The sequence below is a fragment of the Ptiloglossa arizonensis genome, chromosome 4, assembly GCF_051014685.1.
Source record: "Ptiloglossa arizonensis isolate GNS036 chromosome 4, iyPtiAriz1_principal, whole genome shotgun sequence".
Lineage (NCBI taxonomy): Eukaryota > Metazoa > Arthropoda > Insecta > Hymenoptera > Colletidae > Ptiloglossa > Ptiloglossa arizonensis.
The window spans coordinates 5,658,587-5,685,189 of NC_135051.1; the positions used below are offsets into that span (position 1 = coordinate 5,658,587).

Here is a 26,603-nt window from a genome sequence, read left to right on the forward strand (position 1 = left end):
GGACGTATTCCGGCGCAAAAATCTCGAAGAATTAATCCAGCAGACATCTGGCCTTTCTCGAAGCGAGTTTCACGGCCGGACCGACGTAACCGGCCGGCCAAACCGACACGACTGGGCGGCCTCGCTTAATTTTCTCCAAAATTCGCGACTCCTGCGGTATCTCTTACTCGCACGTGGTACAAACAACGACCAAACGTAACGTTGAATCTTGTTTGCGGACCTATACGACCGAAAGGCAACGCGAGCCAAATTTTCACCCAATTTAAATTCCGATTGGAATCGGTTCAAGGCTGACAAACACCCATTCCGGAATTTTTTTTTTTACAGATTCACGGTCTCGCTGCTCTCGATAAAACACGACCAATCGACATTCTCCGTTAAAGAAAACTAACCCCCGCTCCGTACGCGTGTTTCTTTACGGTGAGAAAAGTTTGAGAAACACTGATCCAATCGAACTTCAAGGGGACACTTTCTCCGCAATTGCGCTTCTCCAGGCGAATCGTACGCGTCGTTTGTTACAACGTTTCGTACTGACCCTCGCCGTGTCTCACCTGGGTCGTCTTTCCATCCCCATAGAAAGAAAGAAACTTCTCTATGTCGCTTGTATCGTTAATCTTTCCACAGAAATAAAAAAAAGAAAAGAAACTACGATAGAATAGTTTGTACCCGATCGTGATGTATCCTGTGATCGTTTAAACCGTCGATTTCCCGTGGTTCGACGACGCCCTTTCGAAGGGCAGACCCGTGACGCGATGTCGTAGGTCGTGAACTTCGTGACGCATCGACGACGGTTTCTATCGTTTCCAATGTCAATGTCTTCGCAGGATATCCTCGGTGGGTCAGCGAGCACCGCGAACACACGCGTCTCTGTTCTTCGCCAGTGGACCTGGGCACCGTCCCCTCGGTGGGGATCTCTCCTGGCCCCACCTTCTTCCCGTTGTGGTCGTCGGAGCTTGGGGTCGGAGTTCATTGTGCCACAAGTGCATTCCGAGTGCGACGCCAATTGCTCGTTACAAACGTTGAGGCCAGTCGCGAGTCGGTCCGTGAAAGCGGCGGTGGCGGTGGGTTTCTCCCCATCACGGTTTCTTTCATAGTTCCACGGGGATATCCCCTTTGGATCGGAGTAGAGACGTCCTTCCTCGTCCTTCCTCGTCCTACCTCGTCCTTCTCGCGACGCGTACCACGCACTTTGCGCAACCAGTTCGTTCCGTACGACGAAATACACGTCCAGGGGACAACATGCAGTGAAAGGGAAAGTGGCCCGAGGCGGTTTCGTTGCAGTTTCGGTGTGATCGAAGACGAGACGCGCGGCGGGTTCTTTGTGTATCGCTTGGACCTTGGAGCGGCGCGGAACGAGCGGTAAGAGTGTCTCCGTTTGGATCATCGAGGGACCCTTCGTGCCAATCGGGCTAGATTGAGTTAATCGCAAGGAATTTCTTTCAACGAAGATGCCTCTGTCTGGAGAACTAGAGTGAAACGAAAGGGGGAGAGAGCTTTTGAAACGTTTAGTATTTTCAACATGTATTTATCGTTGAAGAGTCATATCGTGCTTGTCGGATTTACTATAGTTAATCGAGGAAAATCTCTCTGCGCGAAAATGGGCTTGATCAAGGGACTGAAGTGAAGTGGAATTTGGTACGGGGGCCCTCCTTCGTTGAAAAGTTCACTGTTTTATAAAGGGAGAGTTTTCCACTCTCTTGAGATTTTAATCAACCGTCCTCACTGGTCCACGCCACACCATAGAGTATTGGAAATTCCTTGCGCTCTGGGGTTATTTATTTATTCGTATTACGTCGTCCAAGGACGTTCCGTAAGCGAAACGGAACTATTTATTTACGAGCGTTAATCGTCGATCTTGGCCCCATTTGTTCCGATTTATTGAAAAATTCTACGTTCTTTGTGGAAAGAATTCGGTCAGACTGCGTAAACATTTCTCAAGTCCCGTCCAACGAAACGGTTTTGCAAACTCGTGAATAAGCAATAATTCGACGAAAACATGTCCGATGAGTAAAGGTGAATAAATCACTCGATCCCGTCCGATATATCAATTTTTGTCGGCGTCTAATTTACCACGTGTGAAAAAAAAAAAGAAACATATTTTCTGTTGAGCAACTTGGGACTGGTTTTTTCCAATGCTGACTGCAATCGTTCCAATTGCCGGTGACAAACTTTCGTGCGAGAGAATTTTTCCAAAATGTTTCGACGATTGATCAATGTAAATAAATTATTTCGATCGACCTCTTTTTAACAATGGTTTCGTCCTGGAAAATAATTATTTACCGTTACCCACGGATACAGAAACGCGCTTAATTATGATTCTTCTAGCCTCGGTTCAAATCACGTACAAAATGGAGTCGAGGTGCCGTAATTGCGAACTCCTCGGCGAAAATTAACCACTCACGGTCGACCGTAACAATTATCGTTCGTTCATCGAATATGCATGGAAAACCGTGAGAACGAATATTTTTCGTTCAAACGATGCTTCGATTATCCGTTTCTGAACCGACTGGTGCACAGAGGTGTCCCTCGATAAATTCCCACGAAAGTAATGTGAAATTACATCGTCGCGCAGAAAAGAAAGAGAGCTGACAAGCCTTACAAATGGTGTTACAGACTCCTCTACTCTATAAGCTTCCCAAACGATGGTACAGACTCCTCTACTCTATAAGTTTTACTCTACTCTATTCTACTCCTTTACTCTATAAGCTTTACTCTACTCTACTCTACTCTTCTACCCTATAACGATTGTACAGGCTCCTCTACTCTATAAGCTTCCCAGACGATGATACAGACTCCTCTACTCTATAAGCTTTACTCTACTCTACTCTACTCTACTCTACTCTACTCTACTCATCTACCCTATAACGATTGTACAGGCTCCTCTACTCTATGAGCTTCCCAAACGATGGTACAAACTCTTCTACTGTATGAGCTCCTCGAATAACGTTACAGACAAGCTCTCCAAACGTTGTGTTTAACTTTAGGTATCGCTCAACACGGTTTCGACACAACACGTGATGAATTAATTCTATTGTAGGAGAGTTGGGTGTAATTGTATCACGAAATTTGCATTCTACACGCAACGAGTTGTCGTTAACCCTTGTGACCGACTTTCTATCGATGAAAGAAAAAAAAAACACGTGAAATTTACGTGTTCCTAATCTCCTGAGATCGTTACCAACATTCTATCTAAGGAGTTAACTCGAGTTCACGCGTCTCTGATCTGCCAAGACCACTGTTAACGTTCGATCTAACGGTTAATTTCGAAATTCTGAGACGTTATCGATCTTTTCGTACACGCACTAATGAAATAACGATGTTTCGAAATCGGTGAAGGCTTGCGTTAAAAGAACTTCATCTTCAAAGATCTCCTTCGCCTATTGACACGAAAACGAAGGTGTCTAATTAAGACGTGCGAATCTTCCAGCCAATGCCAAGTTTGTTGTTACAAGAGAGACGATTAGACAGTCGAAACTCCGAGTCTATCGACGGCCGATCTATGCTAATCTAGCCACGAAACCGGTGATCTTTCTATGAGAAGCGTTTCAAGATAGTATCTCGTGTCGAATAAATAACATAGTGGCAACCAGTTCATTCGCGTAGACGCTCGACTGTCTGTGATATAACGCAGGAGAGAAATTTCTCACGGTAGAAATGTGAACGCCACCGAAACTACAGTTTGTTTCAAAAATAATAACTCTCGTATCTCGATCGATTGTCGTTTCGTTTTTTTTTTTTTTTTTTTTTTTTTGGACTATATTTAAAAAAGGATCAATTTTTTAAACAGAAATCGCACGAATCGTTTGCCAATCGAAAGGCTCGCGATTTTGTAAGACGGTGAGATTAATGTTACCATCTTTGAGAGTGATTTGTAGGACACCCGATAATTCTCGCACTCGTCCAATCGTGTAAAAAAATCCAAGGAAATTGAACTACAAACCACACGTGACGGTCGATGCTACTCGACCCAGAACGGTGGAGGCATCAATCGGTGACATTGCAGCTAGATGAAAGCTCGCGAGCTATCGGTGCCATTATCGATTTTCACGGTAGGTTTGGAATCGAAAAGTACAATTTTACCACGACGTTGTATCTCGTGCGGGAGCCTCGACGCTAGGTGACGGAAACTCGTGTAATCTGGGCATCTCTCTCTCTCTTTGAGAATCGTCGAAAGTTCACAAGAAACGATAAATTGCGTTTCGACCCCACCATCCCTAGGTTTCTTCGACATTCACGAATTTTCGAAACTCAAAGAACTGATAAATCGCGCAAGCTCGACAAAATTTCTTCTCTCGGCACGAATTTTTCAATCCACAGAAACCCTCGATTCCCTCCTTCGTGGCTTTTATAACCTAGAAAAGCTCTTGCTCTTCCTTCGTAACTTTTGTAACCTACGAAACCTCTCGACTTCTGTAACGCACATAAGCTCGTGACTTTTTTAACCTATAAAAGCTCTCGATTCCTCTTTCGTTATTTTTTTTAACCTACAAAAGCTCTTCGTGCCTATTTCGTGACTTTATTGACATATAGAAGCTCGTGACTTTTCTGTGAATTCTCTGACGTGCGTAAGCTCATAACTTTTTAACCTACGAAAGCTCTTGATTCCTCTTTCGTTACTTTTTTAATCTATGGAAGCTCCTGATTTCTCTTTCGTGATTTTTTTAACCTACAAAAGCTCTTCATGCCTATTTTGTGACTTTATTGACCTATAGAAGCTCGTGACTTTTCTGTGAATGCTCTGACGTGCGTAAGCTCGTTACTTTTTAACCTACGAAAGCTCTTGATTCCTCTTTCGTTACTTTTTTAATCTATGAAAGCTCTTGATTTCTCTTTCGTGATTTTTTTAACCTACGAAAGCTCTTGATTCCTACTTCGTGACTTTCTTAACCTACGAAAGCTCGTAACTTCTCCGTGAATTCTCTAACGTGCGTAAGCTCGTGACTTTTCGACCTATAAAATCTCGTGACTTTAAGACACGAAAACTCGTAGCTCCGTGAATTATGTAACGCACGTAATATCCTGATTGCTTCGTGAATTTTTGAGAAGTATAATCTTCAAAAAATATTCGTGACCAGTCACGAACTTTCATCGACGCGTTATTTACGAGCCAGTCGTATGTTTGTCAGACGCGTCACTCGAAACGCCCGAATAAATCAGCCAATTGGAGCAACTTAGTATTTCCTGTCGCGAAGGACATCCCTTGAAAGGGATCGTTAGTCCCTCTTACGTCAAGTATCGGCGACGCAGTTTCCGACAGGGACGCCTGTACGGCCAGCCATGATTCTTCGTTTCTCCTTATTTATCGCTCTCTGGTATTTCTTTATTCGCGGCGAGAAACTGGGCTGCTTGAAACCGCTCGTTGAACGGGAAGATATTTGCTCCAGTTATGTATAGAGTGTTCCGAAAATGGGTTCGGAATTCAGAGTGTATACTGGGTGAGTTCTCTAAAATACGTTTCAAACGAAACTGTACATAATTTTTTTAATGTTCCCGTACATAATCATTTTAATGTCGTGCTCGATAAATAAGCGAATTTGGTGACCGATTAAATTGAAGTGACCTCGAGTCGATCTTACAAAAATTCCAGGGTCGTTTCAAAAGAATTCAAAGTCACCTTGATATCTCCGAAAATGTAGGACATCGAAAATTGAAAAGAAAAATTGAAAAAATTGAAAATTCGTTCGATGAATTGTGTACAATATATTTCCTACGAAACATTTTTTAAAGTGTAATTTCGGATAGCATTCTTACACACCCACCCTATATATTAGCTGAACCGAGCAAAGAGAACTTGAGAAACGTCCGTAGAAGTGAACCACAATTTCAATTTTCATTGTTCTCGCTCGGTCCATAAAAATCTCGCGATTGTTTAATAATCCTCTTTTGCGACATTTCAAAAGCAGGAAGATTCATTATTTTTGGGGTGGAACAGTAACTGCTGATAACATCGAGCAATTTTAATTAAGCACCGAGTGCCCCAAGAGGTCCTCCTCAATTAACTTTCGAAAGATTGAAAATACTTCTGTTACTCGAACACGACTTCCAAAAATAAATACTTTCAATCTCGCCAAAAAAGTTTCACTCTCCATTGATAAAACTATCAAATAAAATAAAAATAATTTCTATTTTACTTTCGTTCTTAATTACAAACGTTGTTCGAGACACAATTCACTCCAAAGAATCCTCGATATTTCTCGCGAGAAAATTTCAAAAAAAAAAAAGACAGAACCCCTTTACTTTCTCGGGAGGGAGTGTGTCGTTGAGCTTGTTAACGGCTATAATTGGGTCGCACGAGGCACGATGAACTACTTTCACCGGAAAATTCGCGCTTTTCCCACCCCAGACACGGAGACATCGACGCGCGTGATGTCGCGTTGTCCCCGTCTCTTGTTACCGATAGTAACTAGACACTTTGCGTTCAGAAACGGCTGCCCAGACGCTGCTACAGTTCACTTCCGGTGAAAGAATGACACACGAGACGATGCAGCGAGCATCGTGTTTGCTCGGTCGACGGAGACGTCCATCCAAGTCGTTTTGAAGCGACTGATTGAATCCACCACCGAATACACGTCCGTTTCTATAGCTCGACAGTGAGTCCCATGGATCATCGAAAATTCGTTTCTCTGTACTGTGAACGTTCGTTCAATTTACGAACTCGAAACTAATACAGATTCCAGTCGTCCACGGTTTCAGGTGATCAAGATTTCCAAGTTGAAATGATCGTCGAGAGGATCTGGCAGCTGATCTCGTTGCTGATCGTATCTTCATCGAGGGTATTCTCAGCGAGCAACGTGTGCCCGCGAATAGAAAAGTGAGTATCGTTTCTTATTTATTCGTTTGTCCAAAACTGAGGTACGAAGTGAATATAATGAAGGGAGAATAAAATAAAAGTGTCTAAGAAAATTTCGATGTATAGCTCTTTTTTAAGGATGAACAACCTATTAAAATTTTCTTGTATCTATTTAATTATATACGTTGTATCTGTATTGATTATTACGTTGTACCGAGGTTGGCTAAATCGAATCGACAGTTTCGCTGAAAATTGATACTGGACGTGGACACATTAAGTATCGTTCACTGTTTTTTTTTTACTGACATACACTTGACATCACTAGTTTCTTTTTTAAAGGTTTTCCAAATTAAAATACAACGACCTGAAAAACATGAATTCCCAGTGACGACATTGAGAACGATTAAACAAAATTCCACGAATTTCAACGGACGTTACCATTAAATATTTCCACGAGAGCCTCGTCGAGACTTTTGTTCGATAAATCGCGAGATCGTTTTCTGGTGTATCGAGCGGAACGAGCCTTGACAATAACCCAAGCGGTTTATTACTCGGTCACCCGGTCCTGCAGCATGCCGACGCAGTCCCGATAAGGGTATCGGGCGCGAGAAATGGATAAGTTAATTGATCAAACGTTTGCAGTTACACGGTTACGTCTATGGAAACGTACACCGAGCCGGTTACCGTGCATACGTTCATCTGGTGCCTCCAGCTGGTGCCCAGGTGTCTGAAGACGTCGACCGAGACGAGGAAACGATACCGTGTAAAGGTGAGCACCGAACGATCGTCCCTGCGTCGGGTAAGACTAGCTACTTTTTGTCAACAAGTTTTATCATTTGTCTATTTATAAATATTAACAGCTAGAGTTCGCATACACCTGTCGAATTAACCGCTAACACCATTTATTCTATTGGAATTGATTCACGATTGAATTTACGCGCGAGAGAATTGTTTTCTCGTAGAATTTTTTCCATAGAAATGTTTCCGTTACGATTGTTTCTTCGCAGAGACATTTTAACGAGATATTACACGTTAGAATTTTTGAATGCCAGAATTCGTTAGAGTTTGTCTTTCTCCGCTAGAATTTGTGCAACAATCTATTGGGTTAGTTGGGAAAGTCATTACATTTTTTTTCTGGTGAAAACGAAACACGTTTGTTTTAGAGTGCATAAACATTTCACTAAATTGTATATTCTCCATTTTGGAAGATCACTTTCCGAACAACCCAATAATATTTAATCTTCCGACTCCAATTGTATTTTCTAATCACACGAGTAATTCCAGCTTAAGGACTTCCCAAATATCTTTGTCTTTCTAAGTATTTATAAATTCGAACGGTTTCGAAGGAGGAGTTCGTTTCGTCCCCAAGCTAAAAAAACAGAGTAGATCGATTCTACGGTCGATTGCTTCCTTTCCCCCCCCTAATTTCACCGTTTTCAATGCCCATTGTTCCTGATCGAAATCATCCCCTATCGTTTCCACGATGAACTTCCGAATAGCTCCGCGGTTCGTTCGCGCGGAAATAAACATCCTCGGCTCGTGCACTATTTTTCGTTGTTGTACCGGGAATTTGGAATCTCTCGGTTATCGAACGGTGGATGTGCATCGACGGTTCGTGGAAAAGTGAAACGCGTAAAGGACGACAGGTTCGACCTCGAGGGTTTCGCAATCTCGTCGAGGCGGGCTTTCCTGCTGCGTGGAACGAAAGGGAAACGAGCGAGATGGACCGAGGGACTCGCAATAAATCCACCAATGGCTGTGTAACGTTCCACCGTACACGGAGCAATAAAACCCGGTGTCTTCTGGTTTTGGATTTTCTTCGTCGCCCCCGTGGTCCCGATCTCACTCTCGAGCTACACCACGAGAACTAATTACAAGGGAAAGCGTCCTGCGAGTCTAATTAAGGGGACACTACGTGTATTTCGCACGTGGAAATTAAGGTTTCCTTTTTCCTACGAAGGAACCATCGAGACGATAGGACAATTGCTAAATATACATATCGACCACGAATCGAAATTTTCTTTACCGCGGATCGAACGATTTTTACGAACTTTCGAGGTGGGAATATTTTTTTTTTTTTTACTTTGTTTTTATGGAAGTTTTTTTAAGACACTAGACTTTTAAGCGTGATCGCTTTTTTAAGCTTTTTCGAAAGTAAATACAGAGTGTACAATTTTTCGAAATGGTATCACACGTGGTGAAAAAAATTATTTAACCCTTTGGATTCGAGAAGAGATTCTCGGTCGCCACCTAATTCAGTGTACTATTTTCGATCTAAAAACTTTGTGGTTTAAAATTCAAATTGTGGTTTAAAGTTCCATTCCAGATAAATTTTACGACTCAAAGAATTTTTTCAAGGCGTTCTGGTAGCAAAGAAGCCTTGAGTGCAAAGGAGTTAATATAAATTCTTTCCTTACGAGAAGATCCTTTTCCTTTTGCTGGACCGGAGCAAAAATTAGTAAACATCGAATGAAAATACATACTCTTCCTTAAGAGGACAATTCTTTCAAAGCACGAGTAGTTTTCCCAATGCAAAGGAATCGAAGAAAAGCGCGCGTGTTTCGTTCGACGCGAAAACTTGAAATTCAGGGACACACGGAAAATTCTAGGACACGGAATTCCTGGCACGGGTATTCCAATTCCAGGATGCAGGAATCTGACAATTGGCGGAGTGACGTACGAACGGAAGAAGTTCTCTCACCGTGACGACCATTTTCGGGGCCAGTTGCAGGAAACATTTCCCAAGATTTATTTCGTTAAAGTTCACCCTCCGTTTTATCGCGATAAAACATCGTTTCCCAATCTCGTTATACGGAGACACCGCTAATTTCGTATCAGCACCGAGTATCCACGAGATTTATTTAATTATTTCCTGGTCGGTCGGCTAACTGGCTGTCTTGTTAAATATATTAACGCTTTCGCGATCCACGAGACATTCTCAACTTTTTCAACCGCACTGTACGAGTTTTACCACCATTTTTTCGCCAATCGATACTTCGTCTTCCATTGGAGTAAAAGAAAAATGGGAATACAAGACACAATCGGTGTCTAGACTACCTAACAGGATACATACAGCTGTAAATCATCGCACATTGAACCATTAGTTTGAATCCTTCGTTAAGGTCTAACAAATCGTACAAAAATGTTAACGAAGAAGAAATGGAATAAAGTCTGGAATGTGTAAAAAGATAATTCTGAACTTGTACAAACCACTACAAATTAACGCCATGAACAGAAAAGGAGAGTTCAGAGCATTAAGGAGTGATCGTACTTAAAACACACATAACCCACCTCATCTTTTGTAAAAACAAACCATCAACGACTAACCAAATGTTACTAAATATGAATGCAAAAAGATGGAACATCAGAGAAGAAGAAATTGCCTAAAATTAGATGAGATTCAAAGGTTGAAGGATCGCGTGAAAAAACAAGCAATTCAATTTCTCAATGTCGATACAGATGTCTCAATTCGTTAAACCCAGATAATAAGAAAAAATAATAGAAAACATCGAGAACGACAATCAAGTGCGAATAGCATTGCGCAACGAGCGAGCAACGATTGAAGGAAAGCTCTCGAGCAATGTCCCGTTAATTGAGCTTAGATGACATAATTCCCCCGTTGATGGGAATGTAGCTACCATTAAAATAATTAGCGCGAACAGTCGGTGCAATTAACCCACCTGTTCGAAGCGTACCACCGGTAATAATTCTTTCGATATAATGTTCGATCTAACAACTATCCCGCTCCAACTGTTGAACGTTCTCTGATATTTGCACGATGAAAAGAAAAACTTAAAAAATGAACGACTTTTGAACTCGCGAACTCAATTTCCGAAACTCGCCTCGGTAGAGTCCTCAACGAAAATCGAACGTAAGTTTTGAATATTTTCCAAAGCAGGTGTTCGTCGATAAATATCATTTGCACTGCACGTACACGTTCACTTTGTAAATCAATTTAAACGTCACATCGGTTCGTACGGAAATCTCTACGTATCTACCGTGTTTCTGACTTTCTTTTTTATTTATTTCATCTATCTGGGAAGGTAATTTCCCGTCGGAGAACATTTTTCTCGATAAAGTATGAAAGTTCGCGCGGTTGAAAGTTAAGCACGCGCGAAGCGGAACGACTCGATACATTTTGTAACCGGTGATACACATTTTACACGCAACGGCGAACAAGGAGCGAAAGAAAAGGGGGGGGGGGGAAAAAAAAGAAACGAAAAGAATAAAAACAACGCACGATTGTCCGTGGGATTGCACGCGGAAATCGTAACGATATCGCTATGATTAATTTATACGATACTCGGGAACACCGCCCGATTAATTACCACGTGGGCTAGGATAGATCAATTAGACCGAGATTACAGCGTTGTTCGCGATTTATCGACCGATCGATCGGGATTCCGTTGCGAATGATTTCGGTAGCTAATAGCTGGAATCGAGTTCCCTCTTACGTAATTCGCGGCGATCTGGATCGACACGTGGTGTAAGGTATTATCCACCGGAAGAAAGCGAAGCACGGTGTTCGATGCAAATGCGATCGAACTGGAGCAAACATGGCGTTCCTGTATCTAAACAGTAAAAGCGGTAAAAGCAAGTTTCACTGCCGAGACAGTTCGTTCGGTTTCGAGAGCGAGGTGATTTCACCGATCGCGATGCAATTGAACGAGTAATCGATGATTGATCTCTTCGAGCGACGAGTACGGTGAAAATGTGCAATCATACCTCGTTAAAGCGTTCAATACCTTGCCTTATATAGAGGGTAAGGGGAAAAACAAGGAATATACATTTCTTCTTGATGATATCTCGAAGAGAATATACATATCTTGATGATTTTTGGACAGAAGTAAATCGATACTTTTTTTATGAAAAGCACGAAATTAAAAAGGATTCTCGAAATCGTACAAATTTTATTTAAAATATTTTTTGATTAATAATTTAGAGGATAGTCGGAAGGATTTGAACGTGTCACTCTTGTTCGTTCTATTGTAACGACTATTGTAACGTTAATTTTTTAGAAAAAAATTATCCACTGGTGGGAAAATAGTTACATTTGGTATGAGAATGCGTACACGTAACGTTTGGTGAAGTAATCGATGTACAATAGTTTCTTTTATTACGGTATCGTTGATCAGACGTTAATACTACTTTAGACACTGGCTGGTGGCACGTTTTGCAACTTAAATCGTGAGGGGAAAAAGGGCTAAAGAAACAGAAGGAGATTGTAATTGCACGCGTGCCCATGTACCGATCGATCGATAAATTTACTGGACACCCGTGTGGTTGGACATTTTCCAAGAAAAATTGCCAGACACCTGGACAAATTGCAACCTTGCGATGGTTATTAACGCGTATCGGGGCACAGTGTCGCATTCTCTCCGTGTTTACATCGACGATCGCGATGCTCGAGATAACGAATTGCCGGAAGAGAAAAGAGGTCTCGCCTAAACGCACTGTTTCGCAATTATGTTGCTATATTAACGCAACAAGCGAACAGTACGGAACGAAAAATCGCGAATCGTGTGTAAAATGAACGCACAACGCGTCTCGGAAAACTTATGTGTGTTTCGACTGGAAAAACGAGTCTCGAGAGCCATTAAAATTAACAAGACCTCGTGTTCGAACGTTGTGTCTTATAAGATGCAAAAATGTACGAAATGTTAAAACGAAAAGGTTGTATTCAAAATTATATGTAAAATTGTAAAAATATTTAACCGTTTGCACTCGAGATTTCTTTGCTACCAGAAATCGACGCCTCGAGAAAATCCTTTAAGTCGTGAAATTAATCTGGAATGGAACATTTCTCGAGTCCAAAAGGTTAAAATACTCGAGTGAAGAAAAAAATGGTGTTCGAAATTATACAGAAATCTTGCTTGAAGAAATTTCATCGAGCGACCAGTTACAGAGAAACATCGAGTGCACTCACGATAGAATAAACTGTCCCCGTAACATTCTCATTCGATTAGTCTAGAATTGTTCCTGTATCGAATTAGCCTAGCGAGCCTAATCGAAACTATAATTTTATCAAAACTAGAGCAAATGCGGAGCTATCAGTGACGTAAGTGGAGCCCAATCAACTCTTCAAGCTACAATCTACTTATGATCTAACAAGTCTAAACTAGACTTGCATAATAGCTCGAACTTAAACTCCTTGTTTCAAGTTGCAATCATTGCACTTGTAACAGTCGAAGAAACTAACTATGGGAGTGAGGCCAGGCTGCTACATCGATCTTCTGTCGCATGACAGTTTCTCTACCCACGTATAAATTCTCTCGTGTATATACTTAAAGAAAATAGAAACTTTCCATCAAATTTCTCACTCCCGCGAGTGCCATCAAAAATGCACAACCCTCGAAATTGCTGAACTTTTCTTAATTTCACTTGTTAAATATTGAGTTGTCCGGAAAGTAATTTCGTAGTCCAAAATGGAGAATATATAATTTAATAAAAAGTTCATACACTCTAAAAAAAATCGTGTTTCATTTTCTTCAAAAAAAAAAAAAAAAACGAAATGACTTTCCGAACAACCCAATAATTTATTTCAGATCCTCAGGAATTCCATTAATCATTACTGTATACAAATTAAAATACTGTACACATACGATATCCCTGTTCCGATCGGTGCATCTCGTGATCGGGTACAGGTAGAAAGGAAACTCGAGTGCCTTGACGAACAGTTGAGAACCATCGCTTTGGGGTACTCTTCGCGTGCAGAAACGTGTACACGGAACACCTAGCCAGCCACGCGTTACACTGACAATGAGAGAGCATACTATGAGAAACGAGCGCAGCCTCGACGACGCTATAGCATCGAACCGTATATCGCGCGTTGCCCAAGTCTCTCACGGCGCGGTGCTTAATATTTATTGCGTAGGAACATCGGCGGCGTGTACTCGCTCCGGATTACGCGGGGCCGGTTGCGTAACGCGGGTGGAAAAAAAAAAAAGAAAAAAAAATGGACTCTCGAGCCAGCAACAGAGATCGAAAAGTCCGCGTGGTCGTTCCCGACGAAACGCGCGCGCAGAAACGGCGCCGATTCCTCGGTTCCGCTCGGCTCGCGCGGATTTCATCACGCGTTTGCAATCCCCGATGACTCGCGCACGCACTCCTAGGAAACCGAGTGCCCGAGACATCGTCGTTGCGCACGAGGAGGATGCAACTGATAACGTAACACGCGTAGGAACGAACTAGGAAGGAACGGGACGACGTTGCGAACGAATCGACACAGGAGGGGACAAATAGAGACGATTATCGGACGTACACCTGGGGAACTCGAGGAGGGTCTAGAGACCGCAACGGAAACATTTCTGCTGTCGTAAACGTTGACGAGACGTGGAGACACCTGGGGAACTCTAGGAGTGACTAGACACCGTAACAGAAGGTAGCTGGGCGTATCTGACGATACCTGGGTGTACCTTATGGTACTTTGTGAATGACGAAGATATCCAGGAGGTACTTAGGGAACTCGAGTAGTACCTAGGTGTACCTCATGGTACGTTGTGAATAACGAAGATATCCAGGAGGTACCTAAGGAATTCGAGTAAAGCCTAGGTATACCTTATGGTACCTTGTGAATGACGAAGATATCCAGGAGGTACCTAGGGGACTCGAGTATTGCCTAGGTGTACCTTATGGTACATTGTGAATGACGAAGATATCCAGGAGGTACCTAAGGAACTCGAGTAGTACCTAGGTGTACTTTATGGTACTTTGTGAATAACGAAGACATACAGGAGGTACTTAAGGAACTCGAGTAGTGTACGATTCACGGAGCACGTAATTCCGATCACGATGTTCGCTATCGTATTTATCCGTTACTCGTTACTTCACTCCGCGTTAGTGTTTGTAAACATTGATGGCAGTACCGCGTTTATCTGTTTCCAGACTGGTTCTAACTAGTCGGTAGATAGTAAGATCAACGTGGAACCGATAACGACGTATCGTCATCACTATTTACAAACACCAACGCGAGTAAACGCAAGGAGTAATAGCCGGAGTAATCGCGAGTCGTATGAAATTTTCCAAATTTTCCAAATAACACTTTCGAGTCGCTTTCACACGACACTTCGCGGGTTGCTACGTCATCCGTACCCCTTCTTCTTAAATAAGATTAATTTCTCCACGAATAGTTAACTTTATCTCGTCTTTTCCTCGACCACGTCCACGATTTACGTGCAATACACTCGGTAAATTGCGAACAAAATTGAAAAGAATTATTTCGCTCTTTGTAACAATACAGTGGATATTAGCTGGCAAATAAATTAAGAACCAGGTCGCTGATGCCTGATAACGTGCGTACAAATGAAAAATATTGAATTGTTCGGAAAGTCATTTCGTTTTTTTCTGGTGAAAATGAAACACGTTTTGTTTAGAGTGTACAAATATTTTCTTAAATTATATATTCTCCATTTTGGAAAAGGAAATTACTTTCAGAACAACCCGATGTATCGCAGTTCCACAGAAGCTCGATACTACGACGATATCCGTGTCGTGTGCTAGCCACCCCAATGCGTTTCTCCCTACCCGAGAGTGGCTTGTCTGTCGAGTGCAGGATACCGTCGAAGGCGGAGATACCAAAGTGAATGGCATTAGGTTACCTTTTATTAATATTTCTGTGAGCAACCACGGGGGGACAGTCCGTTACGGAAGAATTTATAAAGCGTGGTTGATAGACGGGGGAGAGACTGAATTAACCACACAACGGGAGCGTGTCTGAGATAATGAGAGGGAACCTTGAACGCGTTTCAGAAGTGGAGCTCCTGAATTGCTCGAAGCGCGTGAAACGACACGGAGACGATCTATTGTGGGAAAAAAAATGCGATAATGTTGGAATTTTTTTTTTTCTTTTTTTTTTCGAAAGCACCACGACACTTGTACAAAATAGAATGATCCGACCGAGGTGTGAAAACAAGACGTCGTTGGAAAGAGGTACAGAAGGATAGATTGAATCTGGGGAGGGGGGGCAACAGACCGGATACAGTTCCTGTTCGACGTTTCAAGGTCTCTACGATGTTTTCTACGATAGAGAACACCGGAATTGCGCAACTTTTACATATTTACACCCGCTAGAATATCGGTGTTAACAGTCGGTGGATAAAAAAGGAGAAGAGATCGAACGACAAAGGAAGAAACAGGTGTTGCGCGTATAAATGGCACATTATGGTCTTGTAAATATTGTCGTCGTCATCGTTTTTTAATAACCATGGTAATCTCGAGCTGTCTTAATTGATTCGTTACCCGAATCAAGCATGTCGACTAACTCCGTTACGCAATCGGCGATCGAAGCGAGCGTTTTCTGCTCTTTGCTACGAAGAGAGAGGCGTCGTTGGTAAAAACATCGATTATGTTATCTCCGCGCTAGGATTTAATAGTCCTCGTTGAAGCCAAGTGGCGTTTCTCTGGTAACGCGAGTGCATAATTTCTTGTTCACGCTTTGAGCGGTGGTGATTCGAAAGAAAACGAGAATTTAATCGAAGGCTACGCCGGGGAAATTATTCTTTTATTATTGGTAAACGTTTTTATTACGCAAGTATTGGGGGACAAATGAATGATGTAAGAGAGAGTGGAAAAAGTGGAACCGGAATACTCGTTCGAGAACGATTAAAATACACCACGTTCGATTTAAGGAAGAAGTTTGTACAAACTAGAAGCATCTCTAGATCGAAAACACTTTTCTTAAATAAAATTAGTTTCTCCAAAAGTACACAAGGTAGAACACTAAGCTTGTACTACTAACTTACCAAAAAGGAAACTACATAAGAAGCCCTCTTTTCAAATGAAATTAATTTCTCCACAAATGTTCCAACTTATTTCTTTCCTTTGCCCACAAAGCTTGACGCACGCGTTATCTAATACAATACAACGAACCCCTATCCTCTCAACTTACTCTTGATCTACCAAAACGATAAAGGACACCATGAAGTGGAGAAAGCCTCCCCGTGTTTACTCGATTTCCGCTTGGCTGGCAAATTACAGACAATTCGTTATTCGAAACGAAGCAAACTGTCACGAGATAAAGTAATCACCGACTGGCATTATCGCGCCCATTCCTAAGCGGAAACGTAGACAAAACGAACACGTGCGTCAATTCCAATCTCAACGTCGCAATAATCGATATCTTCTTTCGATGTTTCCTGCACGTGGATGGAGAAAATCTCCGCGTTTCGATAAAAAGAAAAAAAGAATTCCTTCGCTCCTAATTAATTAGGCGTGGGCCCCACCGTATAAATCGGGCACGGTGAAACCTGAAACCGGCGTGGGCTTTAACTAGCAACGCGAAAAGACACGAATCGCAGAAAACGAAACACGCGATATCGCGGTAAAACTTTCAAGAAATACGGAAATCGTACGGACGAGGGATTACGTGCGTCGACTGCACGCATGAAACCGTTGCACCGAATGATCTATGGGAACGAATAAGTAGTTCGCGATCCAAAGGGAGATACTATAGATTAAATCAGCGTCCGCTCGATATCGTTACGCCCGGAGCGCGTAATGGACGCTGATGTCGAAAGCATCTGCGAAACGATATCGTTGATTGACGTACAGACGAGACGATCGTTCGACGATTACGTTCTTCTTATGCGAGATGATATTTTAAGTCATCGTTCGCACGAAGGTCATCAACGACAAAGTTATTTCTATACGTTATATTTTTGGGTGCGTGCATATTGCCTAGAAGTGGTTTATCGCGTTCCTTGTACAGTCTTGAGCTGTTAGGGTCGCGTTTGGATTTAGGTCTATCTAAATGATCGAGAACCCAATTTGTACCAGGCCGATTTCAACATGCTTTCGCAGGATGGAAGAGTACATGTTCCTGGTGGTACGCGTGGAACTTTGAACGCAGATACTCGATCATTTTAGAGATATTAACCCTTTGGACTCGAGAGGATACCCTGGGTCACCGGTCAATTCACGGTACTTTTTCCAATCTGGGAAAACTTTGTTACTTGGAATTCAAATTGGAATTTAAATATTACACTCTCGTAAGATGTGTACGCGTGTCAGGTATTGGAATAAAAATGTTCCGTTCTGGATTCACTTTACGATTTCAAAGATTTTATCGAGGCGTCAGTTTCTGGTAGCAAGAAAGTTTCGAGCGCAAAGGGTTAATACTTGAAGTTTAATAGAGTTAACTTATATCGAGACGAAAGATCTAACAAGGACCCGATCTGTTGCAGGATGGTAGACTATGTATCCCTTGTAGAATATGTAAAACAGATATAGACACTCGATAGTTTTAAAAGTACAAACAATTGAAATTTCTTTACAAGTATCGAGTGTCTACTCTTTATCTTTTCACACGCTATGACGGGAAGCTGTCTTCTATCGTTCCGCGAGAACAAATCAAAGTCGAAGAAGGGTAGATCGTGCCCTTCCCTTCTAAACAATTTCAAGTTGAGATTTGACGGTGACGTGGGTTAACAGTAGGGTAATTCCGATTTCGTAAGCAAATGTTGGTGAATAATTTTAGTGGGTCCTTGGCCGAGACACCGTGAATCCTACTTTTCGGTGATTACGATTCGATTGCGTTGGAATTTCGAAAATTACGCGCTTTCCTCTCTCAGCGTGAAAGGAACGATTTCGAAGACGCTTCGAAACCACTATCCACGAAGAGGAGAGAGCGTCTCGCGTAAAAGTTATTAATGATGTACAGGGAACGCCAGAGATTACGAAGAACCTTTTCCAATCCCGATCGATCGAGCGTTCAGGATTTTTCTCGCAGGTAAAATCGAACGTGGCTCGCTTCTGTTCCCGATTATTCGCTACTAGTCATATTCCTTCGTCCAGTCGCCTGGCAACCACGATGTGATTAATTCGCGTGCCGTTTACTTGCATAACGAGTTCCTCCTTCGCTCCAGTGGGAGAGATTAATTGCAACATTATGCCATGAACGTAGCCCGTAAACGTTAATCGACTTTATCGTCCTAGGCGATCTGAAAAAAACGCCGATAATGTCGGTCGAGCGAGGAACGAGTAAATTTCTTATCCAACAATGAATAAAATAAGGACAGACACGTCGTCGAGATTGACACCTGACACAGAAAAATGTCCAGTTTCCTTAGAACGGGTTTGTAATCTGCCAACTACGTCAACCAAAGTGCATTCACTCCGCTGTCAACCTGTCTCTCCGCGTCGTCCATAGTTAACATCGTTCCAAATTCTGATTCAGGCTCTGTATTGCGAACCTTGACTCATCCTGTTCCTCGAAAACCTAGAGAACTCTTACAGGAGAGGACTACTATCCTCTATAAGTTTTGTACAAGTTCCACAGTCCCTTTGTCAGGGCTGCATCGCACAAAAAGTGCATTTACCTAAAAATCTCAAATTTCTTTGGTCTCAGGACCAAAAGAAACCAAACCTTCGAGTCACGAGAGTCCTCTGCAATAAAGTGGAGAGGACTACTCAACAATAGAGAATCTATTATTCTCCCGATCTGACGAATATTCCTGGTTACTGTATCTTCAAATCTCGAGTCTTACCCTCGAGAAAAAAAGCTTGGAACATTCGACAGAGGATCAAGCTTTACGAATAGTCCACCAGCTATGCACAAAAATCCCTCTCGCTTGAGTTAAATGATATCGAAACTTGGAACTACTCCATGGAATCTCGAGCAGGAACGCGATCGAAGATAAAGGAAAACACACATACACATACACACACACACACACAACACACGTGCACACATGTACACGAAATCGTTACGCTCAGATTCACGTGTAAATCGTTTCCATCGAACGACCGGAGCTGAATCCGAGCGGAGAACGTAAGCAGGAAGAAAGAGAACAGCCGGGACGTCTAATTTATGGACGTGGAGTTCGGTTTTCTCGCGCGTATCCACTTACGATGGATTACGAACGAAACCGTTACACGGTTCTACACGTGGCTCTCCTATCGCTTTCGTTTCCTACTGTGTAAACGGCCACTCTCGTTCTTATCGAGGAGAACGGTGTTGTCTCGCGTTATCGCGCAATACCTACTGTTTTCCAATGGTCCTTCTTCGTTATGGAAACGGGATCCTCTCCAAAAGGAGCCGCTGCCAAAACACGTCCCATTCAATGGCTCACACGGCCTACTTTTTGTTCACCGATCATTTCCTTAACTGCCCGTACTGTTTAGAAGCTTGGAACGCTCGCTGGTTTATTGAATACGAGCCTAACCGTACAATCTGGATTAAGTGCACGCTTTGCTCCGATTCGCGTAGCTGTTCGGTTATTGGATGCGCGAAGGTGACGAACAAATATTCAAATACGAAAATAAATACACACCGGGTAAACTGTGTCATTTTTTCTGGTATTTTTCCTACCGAGTGTAACCTATCGAGATTTTTTTTTTTTTTCGTTAGTTTCCAAGGTCAACTACTTAACAGACGACTTCAAACGACCTTAACGCACAATTAATTCCTTTACCGTAATAAATTCATTTGCGACGCAAACGTACCCGATCGCGTCTCAAGGAACTGTCCCGAATCTTGCAGACTGAGTCGAAGACAAGGAGCGTGAACGAGTGCTGTGAAGGCTACAAAATGATCTCGTCGAACGACCACGAGATTGGTATCAGGTGCGTGCCATTTTGCGAAGAATGCCTCTCGGGAGTGTGCGTCTCGCCTAACGAGTGCCAGTGCAGTCCTGGCTATCGAGGGGAGAACTGTACGACCGGTGAGTAACTTTTCAAGAATTATTAAAACCCTTTGCACTCGAAAAGCGACCGATGCACTGGAATTCTGTCTAATTTTTCGAAGTTTTAATTTTTCAAGAGGAAAACTTCCCTCGTGGCTCGAGATAAATAAAGTATTTTGTATAGGAAACATCCAAGTTTATTCTACCATTTATTTTCACATCCGATGCAAAAGATTTCTTCGAGGTTTCTCGCGTAGAAAAATGCTTCGAGAGTTCTTAGAGTTAATAGAGTTACAAAAGCAAGGAACAAATGTTTTGGTCGCTCAAGGTCATCGACTTAACCCCAACCTCCATTCTAACGCCTGCCCTGTACTTTCGACACGGTGATGCGCAGAAACGACAGAGAAGGGAAAGTAGTCCATTCGGTGGCCTTGAACGGTCGAAATATGCGGGGTGAACTTTAGCAGATACTGAGAACTTGTTCACTGGACAATTTCTCGGTGATCAATCGAAGTTCTAGTTTGAAATTCTGATCGAACGACGCTGTTTGCATGGTATTAAAAAGAGATTATAGTAATCGTTGAACTAGCGCTGCCAGCACGACCGAACGGAAGCTTCACGGACTTCGAAGCATGTAGAATACGAAACTCCGCGGCGGATATATTTCACGCTCGATGAAACAGACCGACCTTCCTACGATCGCAATAACGAGCGCGAACGGGCGAGTAATTTTCACGAGAGTGCTCGTTCGCGATTCTGAAATCGGTGATTCGGTATCACCCACCTGTTACTTTTTTTTTTCTTTTTTTTTCTTCCGTTTCTCTGTCTTCGTAGACAGAATCGAACTGGAGCATCGAGGCGCCACAACAATGTACGCTCGTAGCACAGATCTACGCTAGTATCTTTTTATTCTACAACTTTTTTACGATAGGCATCGTAATCTTTCCGCACTAGACTTTTAATCCTGTATTTTTCGTTTACAATTATTTTACTCTAGGATCCTTTTGCTCTAGAATTTTCTTCGTCTTACAATATTTTCATAATAGAATCTTTCTGCTGTAAAATTTTCTTCAGCTTACAATATTTTCATAATAGAATCTTCTTGCTCTAGAACTTTTCTTCATCCTACAATATTTTCATACTAGAATCTTTCTGCTCTAGAATTTTCTTCACCTTACAATATTTTCATAATAGAATCTTTTTGCTCTAGCATCTTTTTGCTATGGAATTTTTGCACGCTGCAACTTTTTGACGCTAGAATTTTTTTTGCCAATAATAAGCTACAATTTACAACGCATCTCTTGCTTTATTCGCAGTGTGTCCAGCAGGCACGTGGGGCTCACGGTGCGAAGAGAAATGCAACTGTACCGAGGACGTATCTTGCAATCCCGCGAATGGACACTGCGCGTGTCCGCCAGGGTTGCGCGGACGAACGTAAGATTATGTCTGCAACGGATTTCTCTCTGCACAGAGGGAATGGTAGAAATCGTATACGTGAAAAATGACGGTCGCTGGTTAACAACGTTGACTACCATGCCAGATTTCCATATTTAACACTAGAACTACCGACGATGAACACGTTCCTATTTCTACCAAACGACGTACATATCTTTGAGATTAAAAAGGAATAAGGCAGATTAATTCACACGTATAAATAGTAATTTTTTCAAAATGTTTGGTCAACGGGAAAACTGCACAATTTAAACAGAATTGTTTGCTTTTGAAAAAGAGTATCTAGTAAAAAGTGTAATCCAACTTTTAAAACATCTCAAAGTCACACGGAGTTACAGAGGGTTAAAGAAACATTGTAAGATTAGGGCATCGGTTATCGTTGACCACCATGACATTCCACGTGTTAAAACCTTTTGCACTCGAGACTTTTTTGCCACCAGAGCACCTCGAGAAAATTCTTTAAGTCGTAAAATTAATCTGTAATGGAACATTTTTATATACTTTGCATACATGCGTTTACACTCTAGAAGAACTTGATATTTTAATTTCAATTTGAATTCTAAACTACGAAGTTTTCCCGTGATCGAAAATAGTACACTGAATTAGGTGGCGAGCGAGGATCTCCACTCGAGTCCAAAGGGTTAAGCTTCACGATGAATGCAAGTTGCACTCGGTTCTCAATTTCTCCAATGTTCGATCCGGTTGTTTATTGCGCAACCGTTTTTCAATGCCCCAGAATCATTCAACAAAAGAACTCCTAGACATTAATTAAGAGAACGCTGTTCCTTTTCCTGTCTACTTTCATCGACTTCCACGGGCCTTGTTTGTCACGAAATTACATAAATACAGCGCGCAACCTGTTGATCGCGGGAACACACCTGATAAGCGAACCAATAATCGAGTCCACGATTCGTGTTGCGTGCAACGCGTGGTTATTACTGTTTTCTTTTTTTAATTTCCATTCCAGATGCAACGAATCGTGCCCGGAGGATCACTGGGGAGCGGAATGCGCGTTTCTGTGCGACTGTGGAACGTTAAACAAATGCCACCCGGTCACGGGTCGGTGTCCGACCGTAACGACAATTACGGCTGTCAACGAAGAATCTTCGAGGATAGCCGAGATCACGGAAACCACGACGGAAGGTAATAAACCGAGGTGATTCGATCTAGAAGAAATATTTATTCGCGTGATGCAACTGTTGGTCGAAAGTCGCGGTCCTAAATACATAATACAACATCCAGCTGATGAAAACCTGGAGATAAAGAATCTTTAAACGAGCCGGGACCGCGGTCCAATGGCTCACGAGTTTGCACAACGATTGAGGAACAATCGTTTATTGTCCTGGTTGAATTATAATAGAGCATACATTACCCGAATTAATAAGAAAGGCTTTAAAATCGATTGAATAACGTGCAACGGAGGGTACCACACTAACGACATTATTGCACGAGAACATGTACAGGTCGACGAATTAGAAAATATCCCCAGGGGGCGTGCTCTGACATTGGATCATTTTTTAACCAACTCTTAAATATAAGAATAGATTTATATACAGTCGAGTAGTTACTTTTATATAGATTCCAGTGTCGAGAAATCTTTCGTGGATATCATCGCGGGGATCTTTTCTCATTCGTCGAGCTATACATTCTCAGTTCCATGTCATGGTAGACTATTTCGAAAATATTCCACAAGAGTGACCTCGATGTTAAAAGAACGCTAAAAAATCCCACTTTGATTATCATCGAATCTTCGATCATGACTTGTTTCACGGATAATTGAGTTTTTGATCGCAGCTAGCGTCGAGACCGTATCTACAACGAATAATACTCGTGAAACAATCAACGCGGAAACTACCACCGCCTCGACCTCGGATCATCCGCGAACTAGGACACAGTCGCACGAAGACGAGAACTCGAGCACCGTCGGGCCGGTGATCGTCTTAGTTTCCGTTCCTGAGCGAAGAAGGAACACCGAGAAGGAACGAGGGAAATTCGCTATGAAAAATCCCTTCCTGAGACACGTCGAGGACACGGTATCCTTGCACGACGTCGCCCCTTCTACGACGAATTACGCTCGAAACATTCACAAAGGTAACGACGATAACATCTTGAGTGTACCTGATCCTGAGCTATTGATTTCGAGCAGACGAGGTCCAACCGCATCAGATCCCACTGGACATCGCCTTGATCGTGGTAGCCTCGATCGTATCCTTGGGTCTGACCTCGGTAGCGATCGTCATGGTCCTCCATATGCGTTCGAAGCTCTTCGAAACCGCCAGGTTGTCTATCTACGACGTGGAGAAGACAAAGAGCCAAGAGAACACCAGAAGGATGTCCTCGATAGTCACCAGTCCCCTACCCCGTGAGTAATCGGCAATAATTCTTCCGTGGAGGTCCTCCGTTCCCATTTGTCGGTTGAAAATCCATTCGTCCTTGACGTAATCCTATCACATTGGCCATCTTGAAACGTACGAACAGCCGCTGGACGACGCGTGGATTAGTCGCCAAGGATTAGAATGTCCTGTCGTGACGCGTTTCCCTTTTAACCCTCAAGTACCATATTTTCGTTCTACGAGGCAGTGTTTCTCAAACTTTTCCCACAGCTCGAACAACACACGTAACCCCTATAACTCTCCCTTATTGATGGTTTATATTTTACAGAGATATCGTTATTTAAAATCTCAGTTCTGAATTTTTCAAGGGTATCCGATTTGAACGGCTAAATTCTTCGACAGGGGTGAATTTTCATCTTACAAGGGATCGTTCAGGTCATATTTGTACACTTTAAGAAATGCTACAAGATACTGTTATCGAAAGCCCTAAGTTCTGAATGTTTTTACATCCGATTTGAAGAACAGTAGGACCCTTCGATAATGTTGGATTATCTTGCGAGAAATTCTTAAGATCATTTTAATTAAAATTACAGAAACCCCTGTTCGACCGAGTCCTCTATTCACCACGTCCCCAGAACCAGAAACGATACTGACGGTCGATCCTACGTGCAATTACGCCAATGGAACAGCCACCATCGGTCTTCGTGTATCTAGCAATCTGTGTGGTAGGTAGAGATCTTTACACGATGATTAACCCTTTCGATGCAGAGAGAGAATCTTGGAGAGCTAACCTATCTTTCTTCTTGGTCTTCTCTATGGTTTTAAGTTAATTTAAAGGGATGTTTCTTACTACATGGCTCGTATGGCCATTTATACAAACTCAGTTTAACAATTTCTGATCTAGAACCCTTACCATATCTTCCCATGTATTTAAAAATACCCTTTATGCTATCGATCCATCGAAATTGGTCGACTCTTCCATAGACCTATGGATTCCTGTGATCGTCAATTGCACCCAAAGGGTTAAGACACCGATCGATCATCCTTGCGACACCGTTCATAGAAATTCGCTATTCTTCAGACCTCCTGCAAGACGACCACTACGATCGTCCGCCAGCGACGCGGATTCGTCTGCAACCCGACTTCGACGTGAACCCTGAACACATTTACGAAGAAATTCCATTGCAATCGAGCCCGCTGCGAGCCCGCAAGAATGCGTGATCGGAATGCTCGTGTCGCTACCAGCCTCCAGAAAAAGGATCGATAACAGTGGTAGCAGTTTCGTTGGGCCCAGGACGAAGAAGTCGAGAAATATGCCGCTATAGTTGATCGAGGAATCAAGAAGGAAGCTGCTTCGTGATTCTTCGACCCCCTTCCACCAAAACGTAACAGCTATTAAATTCAAAATAGATAGACGCAATCTCTGGAAGCAATTCCTGTAAAGTAGGTTCCTCCTGCCATTGGAAGACCACAAGTGCCAAAAATCATGGAGGACGACACCCAATCGTGAGTGTTGATTATACGTGAAAAATACATGACCCCTGCGAGTAGAGGAATCGTCCCTCCAGTGAAACAAGTAGGTTTCTCCTGTCATAAGAAGACCACAAGTGCCAAGACTGGATGGCGATCCAATCACGGACGATGACTAAGCTATATGTGGAACCATGGAATCGTCCTCTCGTGAAAGGTTCATCGACTACTCCTATCCTAGCACGTGTTGCACAGTTTCGCGGAAGAAAACCGGCAAGAACTGTCGCGCCCTGAGGCGTTCGCGTGCCATTGTTCAAGTCACGCTCTCACGTGCAATTCCGGAGGCGGATGCAGGAGAGTCGGTTCGTCTACAAGCCTCGAGAAAAATCCGATCGGACCGGTTTCCGACCTTACGCGGACTCGTTTGCAAGGCTGAACGTGACTACGATCAGTCTTTGACTCGGGTAGGAAAAACGACGCCGCCGGGCGTCGCGATTAGATCATCCATCGGGGCGTGTACCGCGTCGGGACAACTTTTCCTCGAGGACCTGTTGACGTCAACCATTTCGTGCTGGTAAAGACGTATTATGAGTTGGACACCCTGTGATGATCGTACCCCTCGTAATCTCTAGTTAAATCTAGTTACCATCTAGTTATTGTGCGTTATTCGAAGTCGAACCTACCTGATAGTGGTTGGTATACCGGTATATCGTTTAATATCGAATCTTTCCTCGTGGTTACAACATCTTCGTTCGTCGATATTGTATTACGATACTTGGTCATCCCCTCGATAAAACGTACACTTTCGGTACCGCGCCGAACCTTTTAAGAAGGAATGGTAACGAATTTGTTCCTATTTTCCCTACTAAGAATGAACGTCGAAATAAAAACTTCAATATTTATAAAACTTCTATATCTGTGTATCATCGGTACGTTTTA

General features: G+C 42.6%; 1 protein-coding gene across 4 annotated transcripts; it reads left to right on the forward strand.

Annotated features, from left to right (window-relative positions):
- The first annotated feature begins 1,056 nt into the window (after positions 1-1,056).
- Positions 1,057-25,415, forward strand: LOC143145549 (uncharacterized). Of its 4 annotated transcripts, XM_076309027.1 has the most exons (11): positions 1,057-1,359; positions 6,423-6,590; positions 6,694-6,811; positions 7,433-7,559; positions 20,268-20,448; positions 21,726-21,843; positions 22,829-23,004; positions 23,656-23,952; positions 24,008-24,223; positions 24,788-24,919; positions 25,276-25,415. In XM_076309027.1, the coding sequence occupies exons 3-11, from the start codon at positions 6,717-6,719 to the stop codon at positions 25,413-25,415; spliced, it is 1,482 nt and encodes a 493-aa protein (XP_076165142.1). In that variant the 5' UTR covers positions 1,057-1,359; positions 6,423-6,590; positions 6,694-6,716. The 4 variants fall into 4 exon arrangements, with proteins under 4 accessions (XP_076165142.1, XP_076165141.1, XP_076165144.1 ...); XM_076309026.1 differs by having other exon boundaries at positions 6,423-6,811; XM_076309029.1 differs by lacking the exon at positions 1,057-1,359 and adding an exon at positions 1,467-1,503 and having other exon boundaries at positions 6,423-6,811.
- Positions 25,416-26,603: the final 1,188 nt, after the last annotated feature.

Coding starts and splice junctions, on each gene's coding strand:
- LOC143145549 (XM_076309026.1), top strand. CDS start 6,717: ATGATCGTCGAGAGGATCTGGCAGCTGATCTCGTTGCTGATCGTATCT. Junction 6,812..7,432: donor GTGTGCCCGCGAATAGAAAA/GTGAGTATCGTT, acceptor AAACGTTTGCAG/TTACACGGTTACGTCTATGG. Junction 23,953..24,007: donor CGCTCGAAACATTCACAAAG/GTAACGACGATA, acceptor GATTTCGAGCAG/ACGAGGTCCAACCGCATCAG.